This window comes from Ranitomeya variabilis, chromosome 5 (assembly GCF_051348905.1).
Source record: "Ranitomeya variabilis isolate aRanVar5 chromosome 5, aRanVar5.hap1, whole genome shotgun sequence".
In the NCBI taxonomy this organism is placed as follows: Eukaryota; Metazoa; Chordata; class Amphibia; order Anura; family Dendrobatidae; genus Ranitomeya; species Ranitomeya variabilis.
This window is the reverse complement of record NC_135236.1, coordinates 169911985-169923628: the sequence shown is the minus strand read 5'-3', so window position 1 is coordinate 169923628 and position 11644 is coordinate 169911985. Positions and strand designations below refer to the sequence as shown.

Here is an 11644-nt window from a genome sequence, read left to right as displayed (position 1 = left end):
TTTCAAGGTGATCATTTTTGTGTGGCCCTTGAATGATGGTAGAAATTTCCAAATAGCCCCCGACTGGAAAAAGGTTCCCCACCCCTGATGTAGGTCATAGCGTAAATTAGGGGCTCTGAAAATGGATGAAGATTGCAGACTAAATGTGCAATGTAACCATACCCCTTACATTGTGCGTAGCTCCAGCCCTATAAGCAGTGTAGTATTCAGTATTACTTTTTGCCTGATTGTAGCTCAGTGTAATAAATCCTGCTCCTGCCACTGCTGTAGACCCCGAGCAGCAGTTAGCAGATGAGAAATCTCCGCTCTTTCCCCTGTGCATAGAGCGGCTGCAATAAGAGAAGGAAGGTCGGGGAACTATAGAGATCTGAGCCGGCCAGAGAGAGGCAAGCACTTGTTTCCGGCCGGACCGGTATCTCTAGTGCACGCCGGTAGGTGGCGCTGTGGCGCGGCTGCTGCGGAGTGATGCGATGGAGCGCTGGTCCTCAGTGATGTTCGCTGCTGTGTAGGGTCCCCGGGTTGGGATTTCGGGGGTCTGTGTGACCAGTGCAGGTTGGCAATGCGGATCCGGATACTTATGTCATTAATAACGGGGTGCAGGACGTGGTTGGGGGTCTTTCACTACAGTAGTCCCGTGCAGGAGGCTGCACAATAGGAGGCGTCACAGCCGTGCATCAGTAGGGACTAACATTACACCACTCTCTCCGAGACTGAGTGTACTGGGATGTGGGGCAACCTGTGACTTTGACGTCTTTGTAAAACTACAAAACCCAGCATGCCCTGACACTATTGACTTATCAGTGTCGTCTGAGAACTGTAGTTTTGCAATTGCTATAAAGCCAAAGATGGTAGGTGAATGATTGCCATTATTAGTGCTGTACAATCAGGCGTAGCCTAGTCTGTGTGCAGCCACTTAGATTACCTACCGCCACACGGTTCACCTTTCTCGCTTGGCTGCCGCCACACGGTGCACCTTTCTCTCTTGGCTGCCGCCACACTGTGCACCTTTCTCGCTTGGCTACCGCCACACGGTTCACCTTTCTCTCTTGGCTGCCACCACACAGTGCACCTTTCTTGCTTGGCTGCCGCCACACGATGCAGCTTTCTAGCTTAGCTACCGCCACACGGTGCAGCCTTCTCGCTTGGCTGCCGCCACACGGTGCAGCTTTCTCGCTTGGCTGCCGCCACACGGTTCACCTTTCTCTCTTGGCTGCCACCACACAGTGCACCTTTCTTGCTTGGCTGCCGCCACACGATGCAGCTTTCTAGCTTAGCTACCGCCACACGGTGCAGCCTTCTCGCTTGGCTGCCGCCACACGGTGCAGCTTTCTCGCTTGGCTGCCGCCACACGGTGCAGCTTTCTCGCTTGGCTACCGCACACGGTGCAGCTTTCTCGCTTGGCTACCGCACACGGTGCAGCTTTCTCGCTTGGCTACCGCCACACGGTGCAGCTTTCTCGCTTGGCTACCGCCACACGGTGCAGCTTTCTCGCTTGGCTACCGCCACACGGTGCAGCTTTCTCGCTTGGCTACCGCCACACGGTGCAGCTTTCTCGCTTGGCTACCGCCACACGGTGCAGCTTTCTCGCTTGGCTACCGCCACACGGTGCAGCTTTCTCGCTTGGCTACCGCCACACGGTGCACCCTTTTGTCTACTGCCACACTGTGCTTGCAGAGGAGGCCATGAGGGTATCACGCTGTGTGCGTGGAGGGAGTGTACAGCATAGTTCTTATTTCTGTGCTTTATAGATATTTGCCCATTAGTCCTGTGGGAGTTTTGTGGTTGGGGGGCAGAGTGTAAACATACATGCAGGATGAGCACAACCACTTGTCCTGACACTGATCCTTGTGCCACTGCAGGCCTTCAGGAGATGCCCAAGATGAGGCTCTTGCTGATAGATCTAATCAAAATAGGGGAACTTGCCCTCCACAGTCATGTTAGCATACACCAATAAGGCGTAGATACCAAAGCTGCAATAATCAACAATTGCACATAACATGACTGATTTGGACAGATGACGAATGTATCCGGTGGCTGAAAATGTTAATACAAGAATTTTCGTTGGTGTATTCATAGTGACCATATAGTGTGTAAAATTGCCAAAGATCTAAAAACTTTTTTTATTTCATCTACATATATTTCTTTACAGAACTGTCCCTGGGTCTCATGGGTCCTAAACTTCAGCATGTTCGTGCAGAAGAGACGGCAGTATGCGTGGCTGTCAGAGTCCGGCCACTGCTTCCGAAGGAGGTTCTGCACGGTCAGCAGTCCTGTGTGCATATTCATCCGGATCAGAAGGCACTAACTCTCGGCAACAATAGACATTTTGAGTTTCAAGATGTATTGGATGAAGCCTGCAGCCAGGAGATTGCATACAATAGCTGTGTACAGTCACTACTTGAATCATTTTTTCAGGGCTTCAATGTTACTACAGTTGCCTATGGGCAGACAGGGTCTGGGAAGACCTACACCATTGGAGAGGCAAGCGTATGTGAGTATGAAGTGCACAGACATCAATAGAAAGACTTTTTTTTTTTTTTTTGCTTTTTATCACCTAATTGCATTTTATTGTTAAAGCCGCTTTTACACGTCTGACATTGGTTGTCTGAGTACAGACCGCAATATCTGGACTGGCCGAGGGTCTGCTGATCCAAACTCAACAATCCCACTGGCGTATATGAGACTGTTGAGTTCGGTTCAGTACTCCTGCGGCCGGTATGAGCAATGTGGTCCGTACTTGGACTGTGAATGTCAGATGTGTGAAAGCCACCTAATTTTAATCATAAAGCAACTAAGGGGCAATCTAATGCATTTCATACACCAGTTTTCATGCTAGCCAATTAATTGAGAGGTGCTTTGCCAGCTGTCTATACACCTGAATGTTAGATCTACAGTTGTGCTCAAAATTTTACATACCCGGCAGAATTTTTGCTTTCTTGGCCTTTTTTCAGAGAATATGAATGATAACACCAAAACTTTAAGTCATTTATTGTCAAACTACTGTGTTTTCTCTTTTAAAATCGTAATGACAACCCAAAACATCCAAATGACCCTGATCAAAAGTTCACATACCCCATTTCTTATTATCATGTATTGCTCCTTCTAACAAATGATAGCTTGAAGTCTTTTGTGGTAGTTGTTGGTGAGGTTCTTTATTTTCTCAGATGGCAAAGTTGCCCACTCTTCTTTTCAAAAAGCCTCCAGTTCCTGTAAATTCCTGGGCTGTCTAGCATGAACTGCGTGCTTGAGATCTCCCCAGAGTGGCTCAATGATATTGAGGTCAGGAGACTGAGATGGCCACTCCAGAACCTTCACTTTGTTCTGCTCTACCCAATGACAGGTTGACTTGGCCTTGTGTTTTGGATCGTTGTCATGTTCGAACGTCCAAGTACGTCTGATGCTCAGCTTCCAGGCTGATGATTGCAAATTTGCCTCCAGTATTTGCTGATAACATGCTGCATTCATCTTTCCTTCAACTATGATAAAGTTTCCTGTGTCTTTGTAGCTCACACATCCCCCAAAACATCAGCGATCCACCTCCGTGCTTTACAGTAGGAATGGTGTTCCTTTCATCATAGGCCTTGTTGACCTCCCCAAATGTAATGTTTATGGTTGTGGCCAAAAAGTTAAATTTTGGTGTCATCACTCCAAATTACCTTGTTCCAGAGGTTTTGAGGCTCGTCTCTGTGCTGTTTTGCGTATAGTAGGCAAGATACTTTGTGGCATTTGTGCAGTAATGGCTTTCTTCTGGCGACTCGCCCATGCAACCCGTTTTTCTTCAAGTGCCTTTTTATTGTACATCTTGAAACAGCCACACCGCTAGTTTTCAGAGAGTCCAGTATTTCAGCTGTTTGTGGGTTTTTCTTTGCATCCCGAACAATTTTCCTGCCAGATGTGGATGACATTTTTGTTGGTCTACCTGACCGTGGTTTTGTTTTTACTGAGCCCCTGATTTTCCATTTGTTAATCACAGTTTGAACACTACTAACTGTCATTATCAATTCCTTGGATCTCTTTTTGTATCCCTTTCCTGTTTTATACAGTTCGACTACCGTACCTTTTCCTGTAGATCCGTTGACAATTCTTTTGCTTTCCCCATGACTCACAATCCAGAAACGTCAGTGGCTGGATAAAAGATGCAAGAGTCTGTCTGGGTCCCAGAAACTCACTCAGCTTTCATGCACACACACTTATTACAAGCAAACAGGTCATAAGTGAGGAGGTTACCTTTAGTAGCCATTCAAACCCATTTGTGTCAACTTCTGTGTATGTTATCAGGCTAAAATCATCAGGGTCATTTGGATGTTTTGGGTTGTCATTATGATTTAAAAAGAGAAAACAATAGTTTGACAATAAATGGCTTCACCCAACCACTAACCATGAATGGAGAAAAAGTTTTGGTGTTATCAATCATATTCTCTGAAAAAAGACCAAGAAAGCAAAAATTCTGCCGAGGTATGTAAACTTTTGAGCCCAACTGTATGCCAATCCGTAAGTTGCCATAGATTTGCGATATTACTTGCCCAATTTTCAGAGCTTCACTTACCACACTCTCTCAACAACTTATGAAAGAGTGGGTGAGAACAGTACAAAAAAAAAAATTATATATATATATATATATATATATATATATATATATATATATATATATCTAGTGGCGCTTGTATATGCAATAAGAACCAGCTGTAAATAAGACAACAATCACAGTGGTCTACTGTGAAAACCTCGATGAAAAAAAATTATATATATTTGCTTTATTGTTCAAACTACAATGAAGGAAAAAACTTTAAACGACTAAGTCAACAATGTTCCCGAAGCCAAGAGAGGGAGCATCCCTGAGGATGGAAACTGTCTGATTTCCGAAACGTGTTGGAATTTTTGGTCCTCGCTGTGCTGAGCTTCATTCTGTGGACTGCCAGAAGAACTGCACCCAGCGTCTGTCACTGGCCGGGACAGTACTCCAACTTCTTGTAAATGCTCTATCGGTTCTCCCAAGGAGCTATCTACCATTACATCTACCACGATGATACGGAGGTCTTATGAGCATATCGGCATTCCAGCAGTGAAACGCGGTACCACGCCACCATGGGGTAAACCCTCGAGACATATAATGGATATGTGGTTTTGACTCCATGTTTGCGGCTGGTCGAACTTTAAATAATTCATGAGGATTAATGTGTTCACTCTGAAATCTTTATTAGTTTAGTGCCAGATCTAGAAGGTATATGATATACAGACCATGCTGGTAGTTCCTACAACTGGCTGTTTATCTATGTGCAGGTCTCATCACTACAGTCCTTGTTGCCTCTACTTCAGTATTGTCTGTAGCCAGAGATTTTTATACACTGTGATCACTGATTGTGCCAACTGAACCCTCTCTTGGCCTTGGTAACATTGTTGACTCAGTCTTTTAATGTTTATCCTTTATTGTAATTTTGAGCCATAGCGCTAAAATGAAAATATATATATATCTTTCTTTTTTTTTTTTTTTTCATTAAAGTGGGAAATTGTTGCTGATTGTTCCATAAACATGGAGTGTGCCATAATTTCCAACTTTTTTACACCAATATGCTGACAGTTATTTAATTAGATCCCTTCCTGTGAAATTGTTTCATTTCAGCTTCTATCTCAGACGATGAACAAGGCATTATTCCACGTGCAATGGCGGAAATTTTTAAACTGGTTGATGAAAACGATCTGATTGATTACACAATCCGAGTGTCCTACCTGGAGGTGTATAAAGAGGAGTTCAGAGATCTCCTGGAAGTCCAGACATCTAGTAAAGATATTCTTATCAGAGAGGATGATAAAGGCAATGTGGGTAAGTAATGACAGTCTGCTGTACAGTCATCTGTCCTGTTGTCTGAGCTATTGATTATTTTTCAGTATGCTGGCTTGGAATAATCTGCTGACTTTTTTTCGGTAAGGGTACTGTCACACAGTGGCACTTTTGTCGCTACGACGGTACGATCTGTGACGTTCCAGCGATATCCATACGATATCGCTGTGTCTGACACGCAGCAGCGATCAGGGACCCTGCTGAGAATCGTACGTCGTAGCAGATCGTTTGGAACTTTTTCGTCGCTGGATCTCCCGCTGTCATCGTTGGATTGGTGTGTGTGTGACACCGATCCAACGATGTGTTCGCTTGTAACCAGGGTAAACATCGGGTTACTAAGCGCAGGGCCGCGCTTAGTAACCCGATGTTTACCCTGGTTACCATCGTAAAATAAAAAAAAAAACAAACGTACATACTCACATTCCGGTGTCCGTCAGGTCCCTTGCAGTCTGCTTCCCGCTCTGACTGACTGCCGGCCGGAATGTAAGAGCAGAGCACAGCGGTGACGTCACCGCTGTGATCTGCTTTCACTTTACGGCGGCACTCAGTCACAGCGGGAAGCAGACTGCAAGGGACCTGACGGACACCGGAATGTGAGTATGTACGTTTTTTGTTTTTTTTTAACTTTTACGATGATAACCAGGGTAAACATCGGGTTACTAAGCGCGGCCCTGCGCTTAGTAACCCGATGTTTACCCTGGTTACCTGGGGCCTTCGGCATCGTTGGTCGCTGGAGAGCCGTCTGTGTTACAGCTCCCCAGCGACCACACAACGACTTTCCAACAATCACGGCCAGGTCGTATCGCTGGTCGTGATTGTTGGAAAGTTGCAGAGTGTGACAGTACCCTAAGGCTAGGTTCACACTTATACAATACTTTACACCGAGCACTATGCTGAAGTTTATGATGGGATCCCCTAAAAAGTGTATACTGACTGCCATTCCGATGAAGCCATTCACTTGAGTGAGTCACTGTGGACACTGTCTGGCCTCAATCCTGACCTTATTCCTTTATTTCCAATGTGCACAAAAATGTGGTTAACCCCTACAATGTTTTATGCTGAACTCATTTGTCTAAATGTGTATCTTCTTAAAGAAGTATGTGGATGACTCAGATACGTAGGCTGAATTTTTGTTTGTTTGTTTGTTTGTTTGTTTTTCCCAAGCTGAGATTCTGATTTGACGGTAGGTAAAATTTATTTAGTAGTTAAAAGGAGTCTGTTAGCAGAAAGTAGCTGTTCAAACCAAGCACAGGCGCTAGGTGCACCTTTGTTGTGATCAAGCAATTCAGCTATTTGTTTCCTATCTATGCTTTCATTTCCTCAAATTACCATTCTGGTTTTGTGGGTGCCAGAGGAACATAGACGGAAAACAAATAGGTGGGAAGTTGCCCTGAACTGCTTGCCTGCAACAAGGTTGTTTCGTATTTGGTTTTGATCAATTATTTTGTGCTGACAAATTCCCTTTAACTGAAAAGACCGACTGTAGTATGCCGTGACCAGTTATAAAATTTTATAGAATTATCTTATTGCTTTCTTTTGTCCAATCAATACAAGCTACACATTAAAAAATATTTTGATTTGACCCAAAAATCGGAATACATTTGGGAAACCATCATTGCCTGATATCAGACATGTTGAAAAATTCCTTACAAGGGTATGTTCCATATTCCACCTGGAATCTGCCTAAAAAAGTGCCCATTGCTGTTAACACGTTTCTTCTTTTGTCATGTTTTTTAACTGCTTCGCGATTCAGAAACCCTCAAGCGATTAAAAGAAGTGACATACTCATTCTTCAGGCTGCTTTTGCTGGGAAGCCATTTGCCCTCTACACTTAGAGAACCCCGGACACTTCATACATACTACCTAATTTGTGGGTATCATGCATCAGGCACTGGATATATGAACACAACTAGGTATACTTGACTCTTAAAACATACTTTAATAGCCGCCGAGGCTGCGCTATAGATTAGTCAGACAATGGGTCCCCGGTGGCTTCTCCTCGTCCACTACCTTGGATTGACATGTCTTTGCCTGCGTACATGTATAGGGAGAGGCCTGTTACTCCAGGGCAGCAGGTGGGGACAAGCCGCCTATTTAAAGTATAAGCTTCTCTGAAACGCTGTGGCATTTCGGAGTGAAACATACCTGGCAGTGATCATACAGCCCGGGTATTGGGCAGCATGTATCAGCTGCTAGGTTTTCTTTAACAGTATAGAGTGAAAACCGCCACAACAGTGATGATGACCACTGGCGTTTTCCTGAACCGGCTTTGCCAGGGAAAACTTTTCGGCTGCATCAGTGTACACATACCCTAATATTTCTCTTTTCTTTTGTTTTTCAGGTATCTTTACTCAATGTGCACTTGTGTATGTAGCATAAAGCTATGACTACACTGTGAATTACACCATTGAGTGCAATAATGTGCTGTTAAATCTTAAGTAACGATAGAACTTGTGCATGTGGTCGCATTGAGACTGCAGCTTGGCATTTGCCGGGAATCCAACCACATGGGCTTTCATTAGTTGTGATTTTAGCAGTGTTATATTACGATCTTCATGTCTCACAGTCAAGAGCTCCATGAAGCCATAGCCTTAATATTGCATGGAATGATGAAAAACGCTGCTGTTAGTGGGCAGCACTGCTGACTCGCACCACTGGACTCCTGGGCTGAACTCTTACCAGAACCATATTTACCTAAGTTTCTTCCAAGTTCTTTGCTTTCTTCCCACACTTTAAATCATGCCAAGCTTACTTGGCTCCTAAAAGTGAATCGAGTAGAGAAGTGTAAAGGAAATATTGACAACTATTTCTGTGTTTCGCATAATTTCATGGTTTTTTTTTTCCTCTAGTGTTGTGTGGCGTAAAGGAGACAGAAGTGGAAGGACTTGATGAAGTGCTAAGCCTTCTAGAAATAGGCAATACTGCTAAGCATACAGGAGCTACTCAAGTGAACACCCTGTCTAGCCGCTCACATACCATCTTCACTGTCACCATGGAACAGAGGAGAGTAGTTGGTCGAGTCACCAGAACGACCAATGGTGAGGATGGTCCAGGTCTAGCAATTGGCCAGGTCCTGTCTTCCAAGTTCCACTTTGTAGACCTGGCAGGTTCTGAACGTATACTGAAAACGGGAAATACTGGGGAGAGGCTGAAAGAAAGCATTCAGATCAACTCTGGGTTACTGGCCCTGGGTAATGTCATCAGCGCCCTTGGGGACCCAAAGAGGAAAGGGAGCCATATCCCATACAGAGATTCCAAGATCACCAGGTACTATCAAATGCCTAATGCTTACAGCAGGTTCATGGTTTATTGTTTAACTTCTCAAATGCATAACAAATTTATTTCTCACTTACAATTCATTGGATTGTTCTGGCGTTGGCTGCCATGGGCTTTTTACATTATCATTGCCCAGGAAAAACTGCTTTTTGGTGCTCCTCTTTCAGAGCACCATCAATATTTTTGTTTCCTCCTGATGCATCATGAAGGTTTAATCTCCCCTTCATGTAAGCGGTGACCTTGAAATATGCACCACAGTTCAGCACTGTTACTGTGCACTATATGTTTAGTATATGTGCTGCCAAAGCAAGCATACACCCTCTTCTCTTCACCGTTGTCTTGCACGCACAGGAGATCATGGTGAAAAATGTGTTTAACCAATGGTCGCTCTCGTCTTTGGCCTGCTGCTCATGAGCGTGTGTGCACGTAAGCTCTAAATGGGGGCTATTGCTCTAATTTTGAAGCTACAGTAAATAAGGACCAAGATGTAATGGCGTGCTGCTGCTGCTGTCTTTTCCCCTGACTCCAGTTATGCCTGAGCTTATGGCCTCTTTTATTTCGTAGGAGGTTTTGTTTGGGTTTGCTCAGTGTGAACACATCCATGTACTAAATTCCTGTCCAGCATTAGGTCTCCACATTTACAATGAATATTCTCTGACATCTTTGTGATAGTTTCTTTTCAGAATGTTTATTTGTGTTCCTCTTCATTGTCTACTTTGGATTGTGCAATGAATGGATCACATGCCATTTCTTTATAGGATCTTGAAGGATTCTCTTGGAGGAAACGCCAAGACTGTTATGATTTGTTGCATTAGTCCTTCAGCTTCAGACTTTGATGAAACGTTGAACACCCTGAACTACGCCAACCGTGCGCAGAATATTACAAATAAAGCAACTGTCAACTGTAAGAAAGATGCCGAGCGAGTGGAAGACCTACAGCATCAGATAAAGTCGCTGCAGCGCGCTCTCGAGCAGAGACATCGATCAGAAACACGAATTCTAAATAGATTTGACCCTTCTAAGACCCAAAGGTCTACGGAAGATCATGTGTCCCGACTAATGGCAGAGTGTACACATTATAGGACTTGTACAGACACAGGTTACCTCCTTCTTATGGACTTTCTATCAGAGGGAGGGCTGTCTCCTTCTCAGGCCCAGAAGGTGAAGGACTGGATGTGTGCAGTAGAAGAGGAAAGGAGTGAAGTGACATCCGCTTCTGGGCTAGATAGTGGGATTGAGAGCTCTACTGTGGAGGAACCCATGAAAGAGATTGCCAGGAGACAGACAAAAGGCAAGGTATGAAGCCAATGATAGTGCGGTATATAAACCCAAGGAATAAATCCAGTAACAGTGCAGCATATAAATCCAAGGTATAAAGCCAATGATAGTGCAGTGTATAAATCCACTAATAGCGTGGTATATAAACCCAAGGAATAAATCCAATAACCGTGCAGCATATAAATCCAAGATATAAAGCCAATATTGGTGCAGTGTATAAATCCGATAATGTAAAAAAAGAGCAAGACATAGTGTAGAGACGGCACTGGTAACCCTATAATATATAAAGCAACAATATTATAGGGTTACTGAATGCCATCTCTACATCATTTCTTGCTCTTTTTGACTTATTTTTAGGTGTATGGCACAGAAATTTAAAGGGGTTGTCTGGTCTAGAACGACAAGTCTGCAGTCACTGTGTGACTGCAGACTTGTGAATCGTCACAGCACATGCAGTGTGCGCTACGAGGATTCGCCAGTGTCTGCACCAAGAAAGGCGGCCGAGTATGCAATATGCATACGCCCAGCCAGAATGGTTGTATTGAACGATTGAAAACACTTGTATTGAGTGAGGTCATGTCCACTAGATTCGGCTTGCCATATTCTAGACCGGACAACCTCTTTAATTTATAGGCGGTGCCAGTCCCCATCCTTTTCCTTAAAGGGAATCTGTTAGTAGGTTTTTGTTATGCAACCTGACAGCATGATGCAGGAGTTAAAACACTGAATTCAGCGATGTGTCACTTATTAGGCTGTGTGCTGTTTACTTACAATGAAGGTTTTATCACTAGAAGATAATCCCTGACTGGACCACAGTGTACGTGAGCCCTGGCATGACCACACCCGCTCCTCTGATAAGCAGCTCACTGTCAATAGGCCATGTACCCAGAAAGCTGTGGGTGTGGGCGTGGTTAGCTTTCTCAGCTCTGCTGAATGCTACATCTAAAAACTGATTGTGCCACAACTGCTTCCCCCAATAAACTAAGGTACACCTTGCTGGAATCAGGCTCACTTGCCCTATATTTTTCTACTCTCAGGTTAAACTGCAAAAACCTGCTGTGCAGTATATTCAGTAACATGGTGCAGCAATAGGTCTCACTGACCTATTAGAGGACTTGGTAAGGGCACATTCTCACAAGCCTATTTTCAGTTTATATGTGTGACGAATGGCTCACGGACCACTTGTAGCTAATGAGCTAGTGCACGTGGGTGTTATCCGACACAGAACAATGGTTCCAGCAAAAAAAAAAT

At 44.2% G+C, this 11644-nt stretch overlaps 1 protein-coding gene across 2 annotated transcripts in view; it reads left to right on the top strand.

Annotated features, from left to right (window-relative positions):
* Positions 1-333: 333 nt before the first annotated feature.
* KIF7 (kinesin family member 7) overlaps positions 334-11644 on the top strand; it is an 87823-nt gene continuing 76512 nt past the window's right edge. The window contains exons 1-5 of one of the 2 annotated variants that reach the window (XM_077263491.1): positions 334-431; positions 2150-2491; positions 5621-5821; positions 8689-9106; positions 9874-10411. In XM_077263491.1, coding sequence (XP_077119606.1) covers positions 2167-2491; positions 5621-5821; positions 8689-9106; positions 9874-10411 — 1482 coding nt within the window. In that variant the 5' untranslated portion in view covers positions 334-431; positions 2150-2166. Of the gene's footprint in view, positions 553-2149; positions 2492-5620; positions 5822-8688; positions 9107-9873; positions 10412-11644 lie in introns of both variants that reach the window. The other variant, XM_077263490.1, reaches the window with a different exon arrangement.